The 25,743-nt window shown below is 33.9% G+C and overlaps 2 protein-coding genes across 2 annotated transcripts in view; one reads left to right on the forward strand and one right to left on the reverse strand.

Moving 5' to 3' along the window:
- The window catches only part of LOC119082722 (teneurin-m), a 536,832-nt gene that overhangs the window by 323,482 nt on the left and 187,607 nt on the right, over positions 1–25,743 (forward strand). The gene's annotated exons all lie outside the window — the stretch shown is intronic.
- Positions 7,085–8,077, reverse strand: LOC119082726. The gene is made up of 3 exons (XM_037192312.1): positions 7,913–8,077; positions 7,634–7,840; positions 7,085–7,538 (listed from the first exon to the last, which is right to left on the reverse strand). The coding sequence occupies exons 1-3, from the start codon at positions 7,961–7,963 to the stop codon at positions 7,104–7,106; spliced, it is 693 nt and encodes a 230-aa protein (XP_037048207.1). The 5' UTR covers positions 7,964–8,077; the 3' UTR covers positions 7,085–7,103.

Consider the following 25,743-nt stretch of genomic DNA (forward strand, 5'->3'; position numbering starts at 1 on the left):
TTTCGAGAATAATTGAATTCCAAATATCTTTTCTTTGAACAAAATTATTTTTTTGTGTAAATCCTTTCAATGTTCATAATTGTCGAGCTCAAATATAGCCGATTCCTCCACTCAAATCGATGATTATTCTAAACATATTATTGATTATTGTACTCTATATATGAACCCACATCAAGATGGGTTAAATACCAGGGTTATCCGAGGCGTTATACACTTATCGGATCGCTGTAACACTCTGACCAAACTAATCGAATTCTTTTTTTTTTCTCGCACACCAAGATATTAACTTTTTATAAATTACTTCTGTGAATTCTAGTCCCTTGTCCATTGGCTCTATCAGAGATGCGAAATGTTGTAAGTTGTGTATACAACGTAATTTCCCATTGAAGGTGGTCGGTAATAATTTATTGCTATTTATATTGGAGTCATAAAATACCTACATAAAAACTACGTACTACGTCCAAATACGTACAGATTAAAGTGCAAAACCAGCAAAACAATAATAATTCTGCGCGATTACTCGAATAATACGATCATTCGATGATCGTAAACACAAAGTAACCAAAATCCTCAATTTATGGGCATTTATTAAGTTTTATTCAGCTCTTTTTTTCATCAAATGCATTAAATTGCCTTTTGCAAAATTAGTCTGGTCTGTGCGGATGTTTCGACTCGAGACTTTTAGTTCAAACAGTGAAGGAGAAATTATTTACCAAGCTTCAACAATCGTTGAATGGCTTCTAAAGTCGTTGATTCATTGTTTTTAGCTCTTATTCTCCTTCGGAAATACATCGTTCGTTGTAAGGTGAAGTAAAAGATTCTGAGCATAAGTTTTACTTTCCGTCACTGAGTTGAGATATAGTTACTTATCAGTCAGTTGCAAACAATGTTTTTCTTCAAAGAAGAAAGTTAATCATTTGATTCACTGAGTTGGGAAAAATACTTTGTATTTACTTTGTCAGCTCTTGGGTGAAGTCCCAGAATGAAATTCCATTACGAAAGGTTAACGTTTGAGAAAAACTCTTGTCATTTCTTGTCAACATAATCAAATCATTGGATCCGTTACTTCTTTTGTTCAAAATATCACATGTACTGTTTGATACAAAATCTTTTACTTCATTTCATTTTAACATACTTTTCACTTGATAAGACCACATCAACCGATGGTTTTTGCTTATTTTTGTCATTGCTATCGATAACAGATAATTATGATTAATTCAACACGTTTACGCATGTTGCGTAGTTTGCGGTACACCGTGCAATTTTATGGCTGTCAGTTATCAGCCTCTGAAGATGTTAGCGTAGCTAATGAAACCGGTTAGGTGATTAAATAAATATTCAGTGCAATTTAAAATATAAAAAGCGTTTAATTGACTCACCCCCTCTGAGATTATGACTACATATACAGCTTTCTGGAAAATCTGTATTTCCTCTACTACAACGAAAGTATAACTAGGCCCCACTACAATTTTCCTCGTGTTTTCAGACCCGTACGAAGTACTGGGGTCTTATGCGTTTACGCATACATCCGTAACACGTCGAATTGGACTCCCTGAGTAAGGGGAAACCTATTGTGGTTGTCTAGAGATGCCAAATCAGTGGGGAAAAAAATGTCCGTCTGTCCGTCTGTCCGTCTGCACGATAACTTGAGTAAAACGCATCCGATTTTGAAAATTCTTTTTTTTCCCGTTTGGTAATGTCAAAAGACAGGCCAAGTTCGAAGATGAGTGATTTTGGATCGACCCTTCCCGAGCTGTGGCCCAATAAGTGCTTTACGGTTTTTCGAAGATATCTCCGGACATTTAAACGTTAAACTTGTACGTGATACGTCAAATAAAAGGTATTTACAATACCGATCGACAAAAAAAAAAGTTTATGGAAATCGGATGACCGACTCGTGAGTTAGACCCCTTGGTGTGGAACAGGCACAGGGCGGCAAGCAGTTTTTGCTTGTAGGTCGGCCACATTTACTTTATTAGATAGGTATTGACCGTACCAATCAGGGAAAAAAAAGTTCATGAAATTATGTTCTCCGGAGCGTGAGCTAGGTCTCTTGGAGTGAGCTCTTATCTGGCTACTCGGAAGTACAGTGAACGTGGTGTATTTTGACAATATCTCGAGTAAATTTTGACCGAATTTCATGAATTTTTTTTTGTTTGAAAGGTATTAACGAATGTAAAGCGTCGGTACTATTTCCGGTCTCCTAACAAAATGGCTGCCGGCGGCCATATTGGATTTTAGTAAAATAGAAATATCTTGGGAAAAATGATACGTAGAGAGTTTCTGTTAACATGGAAATAATTTGTTATGTGTGTGGGGTTTCAGGGATTCCATATATGGACATCTATATATACCTATATACAGCTATATTGAGCTATGTACAGGCATATAGAGCTATATAATAGCATATATTTATCTGTGAAATGTTTATTTATAGTGAAATATAGTTAAATATAGCGGTATATAGCTGTTTAAATAGGAATTTATGAAATTTGTCTTCGTACGGGGCTGTCTATATTGCCTCTGGCAATTTAGTTGTATATGATAACAAGGCAAAGAGTGGATAATGTAAGTGATTTAAAAGGAAGAATAGCTTTTCAGTAGAGAATGAAGTAAGAGAAATGAAGAGTTTCACATTAAAGGCTTTTGATACGAATAGGTGTTCCGTACGGGTCGGCGTTAGCTATGTTTTTTTATCATCTTGTTGCGTCTCTTACATGAATTTTTATTGAATATTGGTGTATTCACGAGTAGTAATTTTGTTTTCTTTCCAAACAATAACCAATGCCGCCGCCAAACAAAAGGATTTTTTTTCCAAAGAAAAAAAAAATATTTCTTAAATAGTCTGAAACGAGCCTTTAATTTATTCTAAAGATGTTAGTTATAGTATAATGTTGCATAAAGTTGAACATAAATCAGTTTTATGATAACTTTTTTTTTCCCCGTCTCTCTACTCATTCGTAAAAGGTATGGTTGTGATAAATGAGACGTCGCTTGTTTTGAATAAATGTGTCAACGAGAAATTATGAAATTCGTTTTTATTGCCACTCGTTTAATGATTTTTCGTGAAACGTTTTTTGTTTTTGTTTTATTGTAATGTAAGATGACCCATCAAAAACTATCTTCTAAATGCATTCGGGCACTTAAGAATATTTTATGGATGTTTATTTTTGCACTGTTAGCATGTTGAACGATAAATCGTTTGAATTTATTTCGAAAAAATTGTGCCGGAAATGTCCTATTAAAAATGTTACCGAAACAAAAAACCTAAACATTTGGACATATCTTGCGATATATAAAACACTTTATTAAAGTTAGAAAATAAAAAGGCGCTACCCAAAACATCCATAAATCATTACGACTGTGACTTCTTAGCATTTCATTTTCTCTAAATTCCGTTTAATTAACTTTTTTTTTGTCTTGCCATGGAAAGCAAGAATTTTAATCAGAATATGTGAGCAATGCGACTTTTATTTTAATATAAAAAAGCAACTAAAAATAACAGGCTGTAGGGAGGGAGTGTCAGTGATTTGCTGTAGAATTTCAATAATTTTTTGGAGAAAAGTTTTCTAATGATTTCACATAAATTTTTCGGAAACATTGTTTGTTTGTGTGCCGTCTGTTTCTATATTCTGTTTGGATGTTTGGACATTAACGTTTCGTGTTACACAGAGTTGTTCGATCCATTCAAAATGTGTTGTACATTTGCGAAAAACTTGTTGTTATACAAGAAAAGTGCATCTTGGTCCGTGGGGATAAATTTTACAATCAATAGTGATGCAAGACTTGAGTTATAAATTTCCAAGTAATAGCCCGAAGACTTTTCGAACTGTTTCGCGAACACTTTGAATTTCCCAACAAAAGTTTCAATTATCCACACTTCAGATGCTCACTTACCGTATTTAGAAGTCAGTAAAAATTTGAATCCATTTCACTGCTTCGTATTGTTATCAATGACCTCTCGACTGTGGATTTTTTTGTATTTTTCTTTTACATAAAGAAGCAACTGAATTCATCGTATTTGCATCACATGTTCGTTACGAGCATGACAGACAATTTTCTCAGAAATTTTCGTTCGATAAACTTTAACACATCGTGAAGTGTTTGCTGAGTTTAAGATCGTTCCGCTCAAAATGCTATTTTCGTTCTAACAGTCATATTTCAACTCTCTCTCTCTCGAAATCCTTTTAAATGATTGTTACATCTTTTATATTATCATATCCCATTAAGAAACATTATGATGTGTTGACGAAAGTGTGAAAAGTGCGTTTGGAGTTTACACACATCAAGAATTAATTTTTCAAAATCCAAAAATATGAAACGAAAACAAAATAAATATTTTCTCTCGCATTACGTATACTACTGGATACAGGACCGGCCTGGTCCTACGGTAATTTGGGCGATACCTGAGAGCTTTTTGATTTGATGAGGCGACATAACTACACGGTCAATATCGTCAGGAACGATATTATCGTTTTTTAGACGATAGTATCGTCTAGAAAAGGATAGTATCGTTTTTTGGACGATAGTATCGTTTTTAGACGATAGTATCGTCCAAAAAACGATAGTATCGTTTTTTAGACGATACAATCGTCAAAAAAACGATAATATCGTCTAAAAAAATTTCATCCAGGACGATAATATCGTCTAAAATTATAAATTTTAAAATATTTTCAGGACGATATTATCGTTTTCTTGACGATATTATCGTTTAAAAAAAACGTTTTTAAACTATAATATCGTTTTTTTGGACGATACTATCGTTTTTTTGATGATACTATCGTGTAAAAAACGATATTATCGTTCAAAAAACGATAATATCGTTTTTTTTGACGATAATATCATCCTGGATGAAAATATCAGCTGGACGATATTATCGTTATTTTCTTTTTCTGAACAAATTTATCGCGTATTTTGGACGATATTATCGTCCTGGTCGATAATTTTTGGGACGATAATATCGTTTTTAATTAATTTATTTTTTTGAATTTGAGACGATAATATCGTCCAGGACGATAATATCGTTTTTAATTTATTTAAAATAAAAATTCTAGACGATAATATCGTCCTGGGCGATATTATCGTTCTGGATGGTTGTTGAAGACGAAACACAAAATCTTGTAGATAAACACCTTTTTATAGACGGCAAATATATATTAAAAATTGGTTCATTTGGTTCCGTAAATTTAAATTTTATATAGAAAAATTACACAGACTAATTATGAGAATTTTAGAAAAGATCGCTTTTTTACTGGCTGCGTCATTATTGTGAGCAGTCTTTTTTTGCGCATTTTCCTTTAATAAATTGAATGAAGTTATTGTTTATTCATTAGAATTAAAAAAAAAAAAAAAAAAAAAAATTATGAGACGATGCGAGAAAAAAAATTAACTCCTAAGTTCCGACACCGTTCCGGCGCCCGGCTCGCATTGTGGCCCTCCGCTTCGCTCCGGGGCAATGGGCCAGATCGCTCGGCGTGTTAAAACGCTTTTTATGTACAATCAAAGTTGGTATTCATTTCGTAAAAAAATGAATTATTTAGGGACGAACTAAACGCCTTTTTTAAACACTGATGTGTAGGTGATTTCCTCTGACAATTGTTTTTCGATATTTTGGAAGAGAATTCGGTTCTTGCTGCACCTCTGAGTAAAATTGAGTCCTGGACAATATTACCACCCATGGTCCATCCTGGACCCATCCTGGGCGATATTATCGTTTTTTAAACGATAGTATCGTCCTGGTCGATATTATCGTTTTGGACGATATTATCGTACAGAAAACGAAAATATCCATTAGATTTTCTAGAACGGTAATATCGTCCAGAAAACGATAATATCGTTTTTTGAACGATAATATCGACAATAAAACGATACTATCGTCCAGACAATATTTTAGAATTTTTCAATTTAGACTATATTATCGTCCTGGATGAAAATTTTTTGAGCGATAATATCGTTTTTAGACGATAGTATCGTCTCAAAAATGATATTATCGTTTTTTAGACGATAGTATCGTCCAAAAAAACGATAATATCGTTCCTGACGATATTGACGGTGTGGAAATGTCCCGCCATCTTTTGGTTTCTATGTAAATGATGTGCAATGATGGTATTTTCACAAATTCTTTCATACACAGCCCCATGGGATTTTTCGAGCCAGTCCGGCCCTGAGTGGGTGTAAATTGCAATTGCGGTAGATATATAGTAGTTTCGACCAAATGGTGTTGAAACGGAAAATGGTTAGGTTCGGTACAGTATATACATGTGTGTACGCACGCCTAACGCACCATTAACAGTATTAATGACTTCTCAATAAATTATTTCAACAAAATTTTATTGTTTTTTAACCAACACACGCGGTTCATATGGTGTACTTTTATTGCCGTTTTTTTTATCGTTTTAATTTTCTAACAATAACAATGTAACGACGATTGTAAAACCGAATAGTTTGTAAGCACTTTGGAGCCAAAAGAAATTCAATACTTTAGCCATATGAACGAAAAATGTTGTGTAGCATTTGGAATGGAGACAATAAAAGCTGAACGGGTGCTTAATTGTTTCTCCTGCTTCGCTCCCAGGGGACCCACACCCCTTATGGAAATATGATTTGTTAGAGTTTCTACTTTCAAATCATTTCGTTTTCAAACAATTGCAATTACGCAATGCACAATATGCATGTCGAATGTAATAACTTGAAATTGAGTGGATTATGGTTCACAGTTCCCGTAAGAGTATTTTATGAAAATGGAGTCACGTTTGGTGAAGGCAATAAAGAAGTAAGGAATCGGAAAATCAGGAAAACTCTGAGTGCCATTCTTATTTAAAGTTTCGATTGTCTAAGCTTCAAAGCTTCTTACCATGCCTCATTACCTGAGAGTTATTCATTTCTTTAGGTAGGTTGGGGCTGTCTTCTAAATATTTTTCAACAGATTTTTAAGGCCTAACTATAATGCTGATCAATAAACATTACCGATTTCACACTTAAACAACGATGTGCATCCACAAGTTATCTTTTTATTTACGACAAAACGTTATAAAATATTGAACACTCGTTACGCATCACCTTACCATTAGAATCTATCAACAAATATCGCCGCAAAACGTTTATTACAATTCAAGCTTCAAATCGCTAATACCTTCACTTCCATCACCAGCCGCATTTTCAAATCCCCACGAGCCCCACGTAGCCGTTGAATCCAACCAATCCTTAACTGCGACATGCATTCGATCGGTTAGCAGTGGAGCCATTTCTTGCGGATACTTGCAGTAATAGTACACGGTTCTAAACGTATCCAATAATGTGAACACATTCCAATTGTTGTCTTGGGGAGCGTTTTTCTTGACGATTACTTCTTCGATAATATCATCTACAGCCTCTGTGGTCATTAGTGAGAGAAAGCGAATATCAGCGGCATTCAGGCCAGAGTCTTCGTCCGGGTAGTTCTTCAAATCTGCTTCCATGGCTTTTATAATGAAAGATTTGAAGATCTTTTTGTTCGTTTTGTAATACTCTTTGCGAGACTTCATGTCTGCGATGAGTAGCTAACAGGAAAGTATCAGAGTTGCAATTAATCACAAACTTACAACACCAGGTAGCTCTTCTACTTCAATTGAAAACCGATGCTATTCTACTGTACCTTTGTCAATTCGGCCTTTGAAGTGTCTGCAAATTTCTTAAGCACTCGATTCTCGAACAGTTCTTCCTTCAGTAGTTGTAGAACTTCGGCTGGTAACTTTGACGCTTTAAACCCGTCACTTTTCATTTCACTTGCCACAGCATCGTCTATGCTCTGCAGAAAGTCATCGTAGGAAATAGCCTGTGCGATGTTTGTGATTTGGAATATCTATCAGTAGAGAATTTTCGCATTTTAGTGTAAGTTTTACGTTTATCGTCAATTTCATTAGTGTGACAGTACAATGCATAGGACTGTAGCAACAGAGATGGCTAATTTTTTCGCGACCACCATGATTCACTGTGTGTATACGTGGATTCCCAACACTGTAACTGCAAATAATACCTGACGTGTAAATTAATTTGAAAAACTTGTTATCTTCAACGAGTATATACCAACGGACTTATCAAACACCGAAGCGACGACAAAACATCGTTGCATCTCTGAGTTGGAATAAAACGATAAGCCGGGAGCTGATAACTTGCTAGTTATCACTTTGGTAGACGCGAACTTTAAGATACCGTTTGCTCTCCAACAGTCATGATAAGCAGTTTTGGCATATTTTGATTTCCAATTGTACAACGACTCAGATAAATCACGAAACTGATTTGGATTTTCGTCTTCCTTAGTTTGTTATTTAATCGATTGATTCCCAACAGACTGTTAATTTGATGTCATAGTTTCAGGATTCGCCAAACCAACCGAGCCCTGCTAATCATTACAAAATTACCACTCTTCAGTACGACAAAGAAATTTCGAGGCTATATTAGAAAACCCGACCTATATATTCATCTGCTACCCACAAAGACGACAAGAATTAGCGATGAATTCTTGCTACGTCTTTTTTTATATAGAAGAATTATTAAACAAATGAAGTAAAAGATTGCGTGTGTAAATCTGTTTCAGGCACATTAAGCAAAAAAATTAGTAAATTCAATGATTTCTTCCCGATATGTTTCTTAGAGCGAACCTAGTGCAATCAATCCAATCATACTATCACTAAAAGTACCCAAATCAATGCACGAACCTCAGGGGGGTTGTTATTTCAAAGAAAAGCATTTTTATTTGTCGACAGTTAGGTGGCGGGACATTTCCACACCGTCAATATCGTGAGGAACGATATTATCGTTTTTTTTGGACGATACTATCGTCTAAAAAACGATACTATCGTCTAAAAAACGACAATATCGTTTTTAGACGATAGTATTGTCCAAAAAAACGATATTATCGCCCAAAAAATTTTCATCCAGGACGATAATATCGTCTAAATGGAAAAATTCTAAAATATTGTCTGGACGATAGTATCGTTTTCTTGTCGATATTATCGTTCAAAAAACGATATTATCGTTTTCTGGACGATATTACCGTTCTAGAAAATCTAATGGATATTTTCGTTTTCTGTACGATAATATCGTCCAAAACGATAATATCGTTCTGGGCGATATTATCGTTTTTCTTAAACAATAATATCGTCCAGGACGATACTGTCGTTTAAAAAAACGATAATATCGCCCAGGACGATATTATCGTTTAGTTTTGGGTGGTAATATTGTCCAGGACTCAATTTTACTCAGAGGTGCAACAAGAACCGAATTCTCTTCCAAAATATCGAAAAACAATTTTCAGAGGAAATCACCTACACATCAGTGTTTAAAAAAGGCGTTTAGTTCGTCCCTAAATAATTTATCTTTTTACGTAATGAATACCAACTTTGATTGTACATAAAAAGCGTTTTAACACGCCGAGCGAGCCCATTGCCCTGGAGCGAAGCGGAGGGCCGCAATGCAAGCCGGGCGCCGGAACGGTGTTGGAACTTAGGAGTTAATTTTTTTTTTCTCGCGTCGTCTCATAATTAGTCTCTGTAATTTTTCTATATAAAATTTAAATTTACGGAACCAAATGAACCAATTTTTAATATATATTTGCCGTCTATAATTTGGTTCTGTAATTTTAAATTTTATATAGAAAAATTACAGAGACTAATTATGAGACGACGCGAGAAAAAAAATTAACTCCTAAGTTCCGACACCGTTCCGGCGTCCGGCTCGCATTGCGGCCCTCCGCTCCGTTCTGGAGCAATGGGCTGGATCGCTCGGCGTGTTAAAACGCTTTTATGTACAATCAAATTTCGTAAAAGGATTACTTCCCTATGGTTGGTATACTCAAAATTACCACAATCACAAGTTGAGTTGAGATTGAATTCTCAACTCAATCTCAAGAAAATTCTTGAGTTGAGCTAAGATATTCCACATTTTCCCCACACATTTTTGTTCAATTTTGTGTTTCGTCTTCAAAAACCATCCAGAACGATAATATCGCCCAGGACGATATTATCGTCTAGAATTTTTATTTTAAATAAATTAAAAACGATATTATCATCCTGGACGATATTATCGTCTCAAATTAAAAAAAAATAATTAAAAACGATATTATCGTCCCAAAAATTATCGCCCAGGACGATAATATCGTCCACAATAGCGATAAAATTGTTCAGAAATAGAAAATAACGATAATATCGTCCAGCCGATATTTTCATCCAGGACGATATTATCGTCTAAAATTCGTTTTTTGAACGATAATATCGTTTTTTAGACGATAGTATCATCGTCAAGAAAACGATAATATCGTCCTGAAAATATTTTAGAATTTATAATTTTAGACGATATTATCGTCCTGGATGAAAATTTTTTGGACGATAATATCGTTTTTTTGGACGATATTGACCGTGTAGTTATGTCGCCTCTCCGACAGTTATGGTTGGTCTTTCAATTTCAGACTAGAATTGGTATTTCAATCTGAAAATTCGTGTAGGGTAGATGTTGAAACTAAGTCTACTCTCCCTGAAATGTTTCAAAGGAACCAATTTTCCTTACTGATTTTTTATTAGTTTTCCATTTTAATGGCCTGCAATGTCATTTCAAATCATTTCTGTTCACTTTATCCACCAAGCCAAGTTATTTATCTTTTTTCCAACACAAATCTGAAGTGTTTTCTCGCACAATAAAGCATTTCAGATATGACATACGATTTGGGAACCGTAATATAATGAACATTTTTACATTAAAGTAAATAATTGTGATGAGTGACAAGCCATTAGTTTTTTTTTCGTTTGCCTTCAGAAATCTAACGATTCCCCCTCTATTCAAGCCCATAAAAATGGTAAATGTTTCTCTAAAAACATTCCAAAAATAAAACTTCAAGCGATTCTCCAACCGAGTGAACATCGAAATGAAAAGAATATCCAGCGAAAAGTGGGCTTATGTATATAACACGAACGTAAAAATTCAAACCGCATCGCATACACCCAAAATTAATCCTTTTAACCTTTTGACGGGTCGTTTAATTTATTTCGAACAATCACTCTTCACTGGGAATATAAACCATCAAAAATACGCTAGCATTATTATGGCGACGATACACACAAAGCGACCAACAAATGTAAAAACTCTTTTTTCCAATTTTTTTTTTCTTTTTTCTATTATCGTCAGACTGTCTTGAGTGTTGTTAAAAATCTTTTTTTTTTTGTTAGAAAACTTTTTCGAAATACTTTTAAGAATACCCATGAAAGCGATTTTCGTTCTAAATCATTCAACGACTCATTTTTACCAGCACATGCTCATTTACATGGAAAATATTATTCAATGGGTTTGTCTAAGAAAGTTAAATTTAAATACCAATCCCATCAAAATCACTTTTCGCCACCGCAATTATCATTAAAAAATATGGTTTTTGTGTACATAGATGCAGATGTTCTGTTTGCGTGTGACATGGGCGACAAATTAACGCATCACACTTGGAACTCTTTTTATCAGTTCCGTCAGTGATGTTAATTGGGAACAAAATTAAAGTTTAAAAGTTAGATCATATTGTGAGTTTACCCAAAATTTCGAGTTTGGTGGAGATTATTTATGAGAACTGACTATTGCCGTCGACCAATCAGAAGTGGCGAAATTTTTTCTCTCTCATCAACTTTTGTTTATGTTTTTAATACAAAAAATTTCGTGTTATTGTTTGAAAGACAATGCACATATGGCTAGTGAGAATGAATCAAAGTTTTGCTTTTCTGGTCATACTTTATGCACTGTCTGGCAACTACAGTGGAAATGCGTTAAAAACGCATTCCGCTCTTTATATTGGTACTTTAGTTTATGAAAGGTTGGTACCCTAGATTTTTTACGCTGGATATTTATGAGCTCGACACAATCTTATGCTTGTTACAGTAGTAAAAGCATTTTCTGTCCACAAATGTATGTAATCCTTATTCAGTAATTTAATTGGTTTCCTTGGTCTTGGTGTTATTAATGAAATCGACTGCGAAGTATTTTCTTAGGAGTGAGATGTGTAATTGTGGTCGACTGTTACAACCCACATCGTATGCCTAATGAAAGATTTTGCACTATAGATTCATACAACGTTTTATGCAATAGAGGATCCAAAGTGCGACAATTTTCTACATTATTATTCTGAATTGTCGATAGGAGACTCATTACTAACCGGATGAGAGAATGCCTGTTTAGCCCATGTTGATAAACTAATAATTAGGGATTATGATTTTGATTATTTTAGCAAAGCAATCAGAATAAGTATTTGTCATCAGAGTATAGCACAAAACGTAGTATATGTGTATAACAGCGCATCATTTGTTGGAAGTCTGGCCTGTCGATTTAAGTTAACTTTTCTCAATCATGGCTCTAATTTTGCAAAACGTTCGCAACAAACATGCCTCAGATGATGTGAAATATCATGCACTGTTTTCTGGGGCACAACAAATCGAAAATCGCGAAAATTTATTGCAAAGACCCCACAACTATCAACAACTGGATTGTGCGGTACGAGACAAGCGGAACAGTGTGCAGAAAGTCAACGATCCGAGAACCACTGAAAATCGATGATGAAAAACTTGAATGGCTGCTCAATCTTTACCGGAAATGTCCAATCTTGTACTTGGAAGAAGCAAAACATAAATTTCAACGGAATTTCGGTGTGACCATTTCGGCATCATACATTTGTAAACTTCTGCACGCAAACAAATTCACCTGGAAGACATTGGAGATTCGGGCCATTCAAATAAAGGATCAGGAGATTGAGAAATTCTTTTACGAAATGAATTCCATTGAATGGCATTACACTAATCTGGTTTTCTTAGACGAAGTTTCTGTGGACAATCGTGGTTTAATTCGGTCGAAGGGATATGGTGCAATTGGTAAAAAACTGGTGTTTCGCGGAGAGTTTAATCGTAAGCCGAGAATGTCTTTGCTGTGTTTTTTAGGACAGTCTGGCATCATAGAAACGTATCAAACGGAAGGAACATTTTCGAGACAGAAATTTTTCGATTGCTGCAAGAACTTCGCACTGGGTGGAATATGTTATGTTTATCCCGGTAATCATAGTGTGTGGATCATGGACGGCGCCAAAATCCATTGCCATGCACCCATTATTCGATACCTTCGATCAATTGGCATAATTCCCATATTCTTGCCACCATACTGCCCGTTTTTCAATCCTATTGAGATTGTGTTTGGGATTGTCAAGAAGCACCTGAAAAAAACGTTTGCGAAGTCAACCGAGAACATGGAGTTTGCAGTGAACGCAGAATTTAAGAAAATGTCGAACTTCAATTGCACATCAATTTTCAAATCCTGTGGATACGTAGCTAGTGGAAGATTCGACCCAAGCGTTGCCCAAACGCAAGATCCTACTCTCTTCGGGCTTTAATGAGACAATCGCTGCATTTTTTATGTTTTCAAGTTCTTTTATTGGAGAATACATATAATTAAACGATTAAATTACAGACATTGTGTCGGAGTGAAGTTTTATGAACGTTTATCGATGCCGAATTAGTGTTTAATTAGAGTGGTCGACATCATCGCAGTCCATGATGAGACTTTCCTGTCGCTCACTTACCTCATTCTCTTGTGGATGCAAAGTATTGGTCATAGCAACGACCAATCTATGGTTACTCTCCACCACATCTTCCATTCCCTTGATTCGCCATTCCATTACTTCCATTGCTCGCAAAAATGATTGTCTCATCGTATCGAAGTCATCACGCAACAATTTTAATTGACTCCAGAAACCATCAATCATGTTGTCGGTTATTTGGAGGCCATTTCGGGCGCTTTGCATGCGTTCATTTTCCGTAAATGGTACCGAGCGGAAAAGAGCAATCAAATGTGCAGGTGGACATTCGTTTAGTAGTCGTTCGCGTGACTCAGCTGGTGGCGCACACTGAATATAGTTGGCCCACATCATCCAACTTGAATGGTTTCCCGAATAGTGCGTGCTGTGGATTTGTTTCAGCTGGGCAACCATTTCCATCACTGACATTGTGCTGTCGGCATTCGATCTATCGCGCTTCTCCGGTATTAACAACTTCGACGAAAACTCCTTGTGCATCGCCTTGTTGCAAATCACTTTCCCATAGGCGTAAACGAAAACGTTGACATGCTTTCCTCGAATCTTTCTCATGTACTCCAAATTGATCTGCGTAACTTGCACTGCTGCTTTCTTGCCGGTTTGCTCTTGCAGTACGAGGAACTTTTCGACCTCGGAACGTTCTGGTTTTTCATTGACTGCCCAATTAAAGTTTTGACCAACCACAAGTACTTCGCGTTTGATGTACTGAACCGACGCTGACCATAAATGATCTAAAATTTCGTCGATGCTTTCACCTGTCACAATCATTTCAATATCCTCGTTTAGCGCTTTTTGGCCGACAAACTCACGGTTTAAGATGTGAGCAAAAAAGAAAAACTTTGATTCGTTTTCACCAGCCATTATTTATAATTACGCAAACTTAAAGCAACGTGTTGAATCGAGATTTTTTATTTTGACTTTTCTATAATGTGACACTAACCGAACGAGAGAGGTATGAGAGAATTGAACAAATCTCGTCTGTCATTGGCTGCGGCGATTTTGCGCAAATTTTAATTCTCAATAATGTTTCGCCGCGGTTTTCGAATTTTTTAGTTAACTCACAATAATCGTTCGGCAAATATATTCCGGTCGAATACCACCATCGACTTGCCAATGATGTTGTTTTTGCTTATGTAGCTATTAAGTTAAATAATTTATTTTTCAGAAATTTATTACCTCCGATTAGTAAGACCCAAACGTATATAAGTTTAATAACAAAAAAATTATTTATGAATCGAATAAAATTGTCATAACACACAAAATTAAATTTAAATTGCCAACTTTATGATTTGAAGCGAGTGGAGAGAGAGAAAGAAATGAATAAAATTACATTCAACAGTTTTGAAGTTTTATTTTCTTTTTGCATCATTTGTTTTTTGTTGTTATTGCCGCTGCTGCTGCTTCAAAACTACAATTCTGTATGTAAGCGCATACCACCTTCGTTTGTATATATAATCCATATCTTACCGACGCAACCGACGTGTTATTCATATAATATCAAATAAAATGATTTTTTCCTTCTCTACATTAAAGTGCTAAAATACTCAAAATCGTACAGTAGTTGTGATGCTTTGATTGCTTGAGATCCTACAGCATTAAAGATTTCTTCTTTTTTAAATTAAAGCAATACGCGAAGAGATCAGTGATGAGGTAATAATATTTTAAAAACATATTAAATTACAGAAATAATTTCTTGGAAAAGTTATCGTTTTTTTTTGCCGTATAAATGATGGTAAAAATGTGTTTTTTTTTGCTCAGTTGGTTGCTCTTTCTTGTGCGTTTATGTCTTAATAATATTCAAATTGCCCAAGAACTTGTTGCTAGACTCTGTTACTTATTTCAATCATATACCTGTTGTCGACAGATTCACATAAAATCTATTACTTCATTAGTTGAAACACTTATTTCGATATATGTTCGCTTGTTTTGGTCGTCGCTGGTCGAAAACATGTGACATATAACATTGACGTCACCTAAACTTTTTTGACAGAAAATAGTAAATTTTACTGCCAATGACCCATGATCGAAATTTTTCATTTGTGTTTTACTATTTTTAATTGATGCGATTCTGCAAAAAAATTGTTCTAAAGAAACAAACCTTCGAATTTCAAACCTTCAACGTATATTCTCTTGTACAGAAACGATACTCTCTCTAGCAAACAAGCTCTCAGCACCCTATGTCAAATTCACACCTTATTTCTTTGTATTCTACAAACACTATTTCACATTTTGACTGACTGCGCTGTAATTTTCATGTAAATTCCAGAGGACTTTCACCACCTTAATAAATGTTTGTTTGCTAGAGTATTGACAGAAGCTTTCCTGTTAGATTTTGTAAAAGGAAAATTATGTTTTTGCTAAAATACAACAACAGGGACATGTAAAAACTATTTCATACCTAGGATCCGATTCCCCTTCGGCTCTGTCTGGAAACTTCTCACACGCTAAAAAAGACTTTTAGTCCTAGGTACGAAATGTACTATTTTTCCATACACAATATGTAAAGAAAACGTTTTTGTCCGAGGAAATATTTTTCGAAAGTTTGAAACTCGCAGGTTTTTTTCGCAGATACTTCACAGACATTCTGAAAATGTGTGTGAAAATCTTCGAATTTTTAAAGTTTTCAATTACTTTTTCGCGACAAGTGACGAAAAGTAGGACTTTCCATTGCCTTTATTGCGAAAAACGTTGTATACAACTCGCTGATAAATACTTTTCTAGACACACGATGTGTATTGTCTCACTCGGCCTGCGGCCTCGAGTGACAATCTACACATCTAATGCCTAAAAAATCATTTATCACTCGGTTGTATAAATAACTATTTCCAATCGGCGACTCTAATGTTAGTGACGCATTTTGTTTTAGCTGATCCACTCATACAGACAAAAGTGTTTACGCTTGTTTATACGGGTTTATTTGCGGTAAAGGACCGTTTAATGACATAAGTTTACTTCAGTTCGCACGAGTGGATCACCTGAAAAACAGCTGATACAAAATGTAGAACATATTTGAGAGTCCCTCGGTTTTTATTTTGTTCTTTATTCTTATGGAAAAGTTTGTTTTTTTTTTGTCTACTGCCAAAAGCATTAAAAATACTGCCCGAGAAAATATATGCCATTTCCAAATTTTAATTCGAATGTAGCGAAATCGTAGAAAATTAAATTTTGCGAACCTACGAATATCTTTAACCCCTCAGATCCGAATACCGTTCGATTATCTATCTTCGGAATCAATGATTTTTTTCGAAGAAATTTCAACAGACAAATAATATCATTTTGTCTATGAACTGGGAAATTCATATATCATCGTAAACAAACCGAAATGCCACCCAACATTTATCGAAACAACCTGATCATATTTCTTACAAATATTTTTTTCAACTAGACAACATTATGCATAAAATTAATCGTTTGAATCACTCAGAACAGCACAACATCTAAATATCAAATCAAATATTCATAAGTTCTCAATAAATTATCCTATCGGCAGAACGAGAGAGAGAAAAAAAAATCTATTGAATCAGCAACCGAATATATATTAAATGAAAATAATATCAAATAGCAATTCCGATACCGCACAAACCGAAAATCGGCTAAAATGAACCCAGCGCACAACCAAAATCAGATACCGAAAGAAAATAACAAAATTTATTGGACTCTAGTAATTAGTCATATAATAGTCGATTCGATGCAATAAATTCATATTATGTTCATAAAATAAGATTTATGACATTATTTTGTGGTTGGCTCTTCGGCTGTATAACTTTACACATGGATATGTTTGTGGCTTTTTACATTCATAGACACTTTTATATAGAAAAAATATTTTATTTTTTTTCATATTTTTTATTCTTTTGTATATTTTTACATGTTTCAAATTTAGTGTCATATGTCATACCGCGAACGCAGAACGTTATTACTCAAATAAATACTCAAAATTACATCCAATCGAACGCTAATAAATCTCAGTTTCGTTGGTTGTAAATAAATTGTAAAAATAAAAACTAAAATAAAAAAAAATTCCTCTTTTTGCATATGCAAAATGAAACATATAAAAAACATGATACATAATTTATGAGCATAATAAAAATAATTTTCCTTTAATAATGTTTTTGAATGAGCAAGGGTAACACCATTTTTTATGGTTTCGCTATTGTCGCCTGGTATACTATATTGTATATACCGTATTAAAGAGCAACTGTAGCGTAGCAGTGACACATTCAAATCGTTTTCTTTTATTAAATTTTAAACGATTTCATAAAATATTTTGAATAAGCGCTCTTTTTTAGATGTTATTGACTGCGAGATAACGCTGCTGCTTTTTTTGTATATTTTGTGTGAAAGTCGAAGCAGATAAATTTTAATAAAAATAACTGAATCAGTGAACATAAATCAACAGTTCGACCATGAGTATCTATTCAGGGTTGGACGCGATAATAAATGATACAATAGCTCCCATCGTTAAAATGTTGATATTTGAGAATGCAGGGCTTATAAAAATAAGAAAGATTCATGAAAACCCAATTAGAACAGGTTATGGGCTCATAACAAAAAAAAAACTTAGTGCAAAAGAGATGCACTATTTTGAGAGGGTAAACGTATAAAATTCTCTCACAAAATGACGTCTCTTTTGCACTAAGTTTTTTTATGAGTTTTTCGAGCCCATAACCTGCTTTAATTCGGTTGTAATGAATCTTTCTTATTGTCAAACGGGTTACGAAAGAAGTTTAGTAAAGCTTAAGAATTACCTATTTTGGGTGTGTCCAGAAAATGCGTCATTCCTAGTCTCGCCAAAAACAGGAATTTCGCATTTTCTGGCCGCAGGCAATCAATAATTATTTGTTTAACGAGGGAAGAAAAGTTGGAAATTGCATTTCTTGGGTGTTGTTTGGCAGAGCGCAGCGAGCACCATAAGTCACCCGAAGTTTCAGCAGAGGCAAGGTCTCTTACATTCGAGCTATAATTTCCAAACAGCGTTTCAATTTCAATTTCAATTTCATTTATTTCCAAGAAAAAACTTCTAACATTAAACACACAGCGTAGCTCCAGTATGCGTTACAATTCTAAGGAGCTTCCTTATGTCGAATATCGTTCCCATGTGATGACGCATCAATTGGCTAAACTCTCTTAGTATGGCGTATGTAAAATTCTTGTTCAATCCACGCCATTAGTCGTATAAATTTATACGTCAGAGAGAGCTTTTTTCTCCTTTGTTACGATCTGTCAGTTTTTCTATTTTGCGATTTAGTATGGAAATGAAAACTAAAATTGAGATATCTTTGCTGTTTTAAGTGGTTTTTCATCCTTTTTTGGACCAAAATGTTTTAAAGTGTGTTTGGAATCGATTGACATTAACAAAATAATAAAATAGAAAAAAATATTTTCACACAATATGTTAATGCCAATCGATTCCAAACACATTTTAAAACATTTTGGTCCAAAAAAATATGAGAAACCACTTAAAACAGCAAAGATATCTCAATTTTTGTTTTCATTTCCATACTAAATCGCAAAATAGAAAAACTGACAGATCGTAACAAAGGAGAAAAAAGCTCTCTCTGACGTATAACTTTATACGACTAATGGCGTGGATTTAATTTTCAAAAACGGTAACACAATGACGTCAGATAAGTATATGAACCTTACAAAAATTCGCAGAAAAATCCGACATTAAAAGAGAGCGTTAATGCCATTCGACTAACAATTTGATCGTCATCGATATTAATAATTTTCAGTTGATCGAACTGATACAAATTTACGACTCATAAGAATGTCACAAATAAAAAGACTGCGTGATGATATGTTGGCTATTTCCGCTTCAATAGCATCGTCCATTTGCGATGGGTTAATAAAAATCGAAATATTTTCTAAGTTTGTTGTCTATGTTACAAGAAAAAAAAAAGGTTTTTTGATTAGGGTGGGTACACATTTACATTTTACATTTCTTATTTTGAATATATCAAACATTAGCATCAAAATACGCCAAGTGTCTTATAGTCGGGTAATTTTTATTCATTTCTTTTCTTTCTTCATTTTTTTTTGTTTTTTATATTTATTATATTCTCCACTTGATAAATGATTTTTAATTACAGATCAACTCGTGTTCTTGTTTTATTTTATGTTTTGCTGTTGTTGTTGGTTTGTTTTTTCGTTATTTTATTTTCTGTTGTTCGTTTCTGGAGTTTGATTTATATGTTTTGTTCAAGGTTGATGGAATTCGGTGGATTTAGTTTTGGTTTTTTTAATATCTGAGAAAATTGTGTGCCAAATTCTTATGTTTTGAATAGATTCGAATAAATATTTTATTTTGCAAACATTAAATATGCTCAAACTTTACACAAGTAGAAAATGCGGTGACACGATGAGAAGCTACGCATTCTAGGCGCTGTCAGTTGGAAGGGAAAAAGAGCTTAAAAAACAGTGTGAAGAAAATTAGCCGTTTATTCATTCACACACAGACGTGTGATTTCAAGAAGATATGTCGAATGACTCCAATACACCTGCGATTTATGATGCTTTTAATTCTAGTACGTTGGTTACACCACAAACTGTAAGCATATCATCAGTATAACTATCTGATCGATACATAATCTTCTACTTGGTCAGTTTTAATAGTATTTTACATGACTAGGGATAAAAAGATGAAAAGTAGAGTTTTCGTGTGAATTTTGTTGATTCGAGGCGAAGCCGAGGTCAATAAACACATGAAAACGAGACTTTTCACTTTTATCCCGAGTTATGTAATGGATTTTACATGCTGAGGGCGTCTAAAGTAGTGCTTAAAACCTGAAAAGTACGGTTTTCGACGCATGTAGCATGTAAAATATTATATTTCACTCTGTATTAATATGACCTGATGCAACCATTTGCCGTATTCTATGACCATCCTTGACGAACAAGTATCGCTTTAACATTGTTGAAATACAAGTCTTGACGCAATAATAATCCATAAATCTATTACTTCCTTCGTTAAAATGTCGATATTTTTAATTCAAAATCTTTTACTTCGTTAGTTAAACAACATTTTATTACGTATAAGAAAGGACTTTTCAGTTCTCGTCGCTTATTCTTGTCGTCTCTATCAACAGCAGATGTTAAAGCAAGTGTGGATTACTTCTTCATCTGTTAGACGTCGGAATTAATAGTAGAATCTAAGATGCTTCAAGAAAAGTCTGAGCTTTGCGCTACTTTCGTTTCAGATTTCATTAGTCGCTTGACAGACAATTGCTTATTTATTCTTTGACTCTGCTAACATCCCCAAATTACTTTCAGTGTACGCTTCTGTTCAGCGTACCTTTGTAACAGGCCGAGATACCCGAGATATCCTTCTGAAATATGAAGACATTTTATATAGTTGGCTATAAATCATAAATTTATATTTATGTTATTTTTACCTCTTTTTTTTTAAATTTATGGATATTGGATGGATGAATTTGTGATATTGTTTTATTTGTTGCGGTCGCACAGACGAGTAAAACCTTAATTGGTTTTTGCCCAGTTAAATTAATTGCAAACCGTTTATGCATCGGTCAGACGATAACAACAGACACAACAAAAAAAAACATATTTCTTTGGCTTTGAATGTTAAAAAAAAAATTGAAACATATGAAAACACGAAAACAACAGGAAAAAAATTAAACTAAAAAATTCGGTTTAAAATTCATTCATGAATGATTTGTAATTTGGTTGATGTACAGACGAGCAATAATATAAATGTAAATTTATGGACAACATTTTTATGGATTTCTTTGTAACAAACGGAGGTAAACAGCAATTAATTTAAAATTTAAATGTCCAAAGTTTTGTTCCATGTAACTCGGATATTACATTTCGAGTGACCATATTCAATGAATGATGTGTTTTCTGTTCACGCATTTAATTCGAATTTTTTTGTTTTTAAATTTTATTTAAAATGAAAATTACATTTTATAGAATGGAAATAAAATTGCGCTCTCTCACTTTGGTCAATGTTCTGTGAACTATGCATGGTTAAATCGTTTCTATTTTGAAAAACAAAAAAACCAACAATAAAAAAAAACGTTTAAAATCGCAAATTGTGAATTTTTATAATAAAAGCAAATGTAAACTATGGATGTTAAAGTGGTAGAAGGACTGGTAGCGCATCACCCTTTGATAAATACACACCAATCGTATAGCCATTATTAAAACCTCATATATTCCTCTGTGCGTTTTTTTTTTCGTGTGTGCATAATATTGCGCTACAATGAAAACGTTCGTTTTATTTATTACGCCGGGGCATTAAATTCTTCTCCTTTTTTTTGTGAACAATTTCACGCAAATATTGCTAAAAAAAAACAGAAAGCAGAACGGGTATAAAAACCATTAAAAGGGACCCGTACGAAGGATGTACAGTACACAATAGTTAGTTGTCTATAAAAGTCCTGTATCTTTGAAACTACACTGCATCTATAAATCTCTCCATTTATACTTCTCTTTGTATTAACTCCCATTAAAATTGTTTGAAGCAAGGGCCCATCCAATGTTAGAGTTATATTGACTGACTGTGTATGCAGCGCTTGATAGTACCATATTTAGTTAAATATAAGAAAGCCTTACAAAGCTAAATGAGGAGAGATATGCATCAACCGAAAAAATTTTATTTGGGAAAATGTCTTTTTGTGACGGTTAGTGCATAACTCTCCTCAAATATAGTTAGGATAAATTACTCAATCTACTATCTGTAAAAGTGTAAATATAGATGTACCCATATGGATGGATCACGTGAAACAAACCCAACATTTAGCCAAAAATTTCCCCTTTAACAAATCTCTAATAGGAGATCAATAACGAAAGTCTGCAGTTCAGTGTTGCCATGCAGGTCTTAAATCTATAATATCTACATAAACTTAAATTTCTGAGGTGCTGACCCCTTAAAAACCACTCCCGAAATAAAGGGCAGAACATAAATTTAACAACCCGTTTTCAGTGTGAATGATTTTCAAATAAAATATTTCAAAAACTTCCGAAGATGTGTACTTCTCGAGTTACAGTCAGGTCTGGCAACACTGAATTGCAGACGTGATAAATTTCTGTTAGAACACTATACCAATTTGTTCACGTACAAGTCTAGCGAATCATAGATGAAATGAAATTTCGACTAATCACCAAACTTGCTAGCTCATCAGAAATCATAAAGGTCTGTTAAAGTTTGCTCGAGATTTAGTTACCCGATTTTGCCAGATTGTTCACCCTTCATCGCCATGCGATCAATGTGATCGTAAACCTATAGGACCGTTGTGCCTCGCACGGGCTTCACAAATATAAATAAAACTAGAGCTCACATTTAATTTGCATAACACATCAATAATTTATATATGGTTAACACACAAAATGCGACAGAGAGAAGAAAGAACGAACGGAAAAAAAAGGCCAGGGAAATAAAACTAAAAATAAAAAGACACAAAACATCAATTTAGAGATTTTTATTTACCAATAATGTCGCGTCGCAATGCAAATATACAACTTTGGTTTATGGCTTTCTGATATATATTCCATGTTCAATTTTATATACACTTATACGTGTATCTGGGGTTACTTACAGAACTTACACATCCGATTTTCCATTTTATATTACATTCGATTCCAGAGAACATATCGCAAAAGAAAAAGCCCATAATCTGTTCAGAGTGTTATTTCCCTACCTACAATAAAATGTTAAGGTAACATTTTACCATCAATCGCGAATACAATCATTGCATTTTATACCTACGCTGAACGTGTCTGACGAAATTCACGAATCTGTTGATTTGGTCGTGTATTTATATAAAATGGGTTCCGTTGATTGTAACAATAGTTATTGGTGTGATGTTGATATTGAAGCAGGAAATTAACTTTTCGTGTCACCAGCAGTAATGGTCAGAGTCATTCTGTGATAGTTACCCCCCTAGAAAAACCGAATATTTTCAGCAACAACAACAAAAAGCTCGCCATTGGTATTACTATTTTCGGACATGTGACACATTTTCTATATCCGTAGAAAATGTACTTAATCATCGTGTGTGGTTCGAGTGGCTTTTTTTTTCATTTTTCTGAGAAGTGTGGAAGCAAATTCCTTTTCTTCCCACAAACAACTGCATTTCGAACATTTCGAACGTTGCGTCTCGACAGAATTTTACTGACGAACAAAAACTCGAAACGAATAAAATTCGCACATAAAAACCGCTTTAAACAAAGTTTTGCATCCCACTTCGCCCACACCTTAAAAATCGCGCAGTTTGTTTAAATTTCACTGTTTAGATATGCAACTTAAAGTGATGCATCTCTCACACACACACAAATTGTTGGTTATAATACTTTTTGTGTTTTGTTAATTTTATAAATGTAAAATAACCTCAAAATAGTTGCTTGGTTGGTTGTTGTTCGTATTTTTTTATTATCATGAGAACATAAATAAATAATAATAGTAATTGAGAGTAGATGCACGAGCCCACGCACACTGTGCATAAGTGCAATGGAATAAGATATTCTGCGGGCAATTATTGTATCATTTCTCGAGACTACGATCTTCTAAGTTCCGAGTGTGCATTTTATATAAATTCTTTTCATTATGGTGCGAATACAGATAGGATTCACAGTTTTCTATTTTTTTTCTTATTTTTATTGTGAAACGAATTTATGATGCATGGGTGTCGCATTTAATTGAGATGTTTAGTTCGAATATAAATTTTACTTTGTCCATTTCGTGCGCAAAATAATTCGAACATTAAATGCGATACATATATACACAAAGCTGGAACTCGCCCAGCTCGCCCATGCATTAATTTTTCACTCGTTCGGGTCTTTATATAAATAAACAAATTTATGCGCAATCAATTGGTCAAACATTTAGGAATGATTAAAGCGGATTTCGTGCCAATAATTCAAAAGTGTTTAGTGCTGTAGAGCTGCAGCATTAATTAATATTGATTATGAATTTGCTTATCTCCGGTGCACCGGCACCAATTATGAATTCAATTAAATTAAATTATGGGGCTGAAGGAGTTTGCTATTAGAAATTATTTATTTTCATTGATTGTTGTCATATTAGTTTGCTTAGAGGTAACAGAATTGACAAATTAGAGGAAACAGAGAGAGGTTCAGTTTGGTGATGGTGGCATAGGGCATTAGATCACTGTGTTCAAAAAAGAGCGCCTTCATTGGTGTTCTTCAAATAATGTTAATGCAATGTTGGAATCGTTGACAAAAGACGTCACATTTCAACATTGTTTTTTTTTCCAGTGACGGGAAAGAATGAGCCAGCGGAGGTGTGTTCCATATTCCAGGAACCCAAATAGTTGTGCACAAAACTAATATTGTTGCCTACGAAGTAAGGCCTATTATTGGTACCAAATTTATTGAAATTTATTAAAATCTACTGATCAAACATTTAACAAACATTTACCGAAACTTACCAAAATTTGAAATTTATTAAAATTTTCCGAAATTTACTGAAATTTACCAAACATTTGCCAAACATTTACCAAATATTTACCGAACATTTACCAAACATTTACCGAGCATTTACCAAATATTCACCGAACATTTACCGAACCTTTAACGAATTACCAAACATTTACCAAAATTTGAAATTTATTAAAATCTACTGAAATTTACTGAAATTTACCAATCATTTTACAAACATTTACCAAACATTTACCGAACATTTACCAAACGTTTAGCAAAACTTACCAAAATTTGAAATTTATTAAAAAGTCTGAAATTTACAAAACATTTACAGAAACTTACCAAAATTTGAAATTTATTAAAATCTACCGAAATTTACCAAACATTTGCCGAAACTTACCAAAATATGAATTTTTTTTAAATCTACCGAAATTTACCAAACATTTACCGAACATTTACCGAACATTTACCAAACATTTACCAAAATTTGAAATTTATTAAAATCTACCGAAATTTACCAAACAGTTGCCGAAACTTACCAAAATTTGATTTTTTTTAAATCTACCGAAATTACCAAACATTTACCAAACATTTACCGAACATTTACCAAACATTTACCAAAATTTGAAATTTATTAAAATATACCGAAATTTACTGAAATTTACCAAACATTTTACAAACATTTACAGAAACTCAAAAGTTTATCGAAAAAGTACCGAAATTCACCTAAAATTTACACAAATTTTTTGAAGTTT

The sequence above is a fragment of the Bradysia coprophila genome, unplaced genomic scaffold (assembly GCF_014529535.1).
Source record: "Bradysia coprophila strain Holo2 unplaced genomic scaffold, BU_Bcop_v1 contig_476, whole genome shotgun sequence".
In the NCBI taxonomy this organism is placed as follows: domain Eukaryota; kingdom Metazoa; phylum Arthropoda; class Insecta; order Diptera; family Sciaridae; genus Bradysia; species Bradysia coprophila.

Coding starts and splice junctions, on each gene's coding strand:
- LOC119082726 (XM_037192312.1), bottom strand. CDS start 7,963: ATGGTGGTCGCGAAAAAATTAGCCATCTCTGTTGCTACAGTCCTATGC. Junction 7,841..7,912: donor TTGCTACAGTCCTATGCATT/GTACTGTCACAC, acceptor CTCTACTGATAG/ATATTCCAAATCACAAACAT. Junction 7,539..7,633: donor CAAAGGCCGAATTGACAAAG/GTACAGTAGAAT, acceptor CTTTCCTGTTAG/CTACTCATCGCAGACATGAA.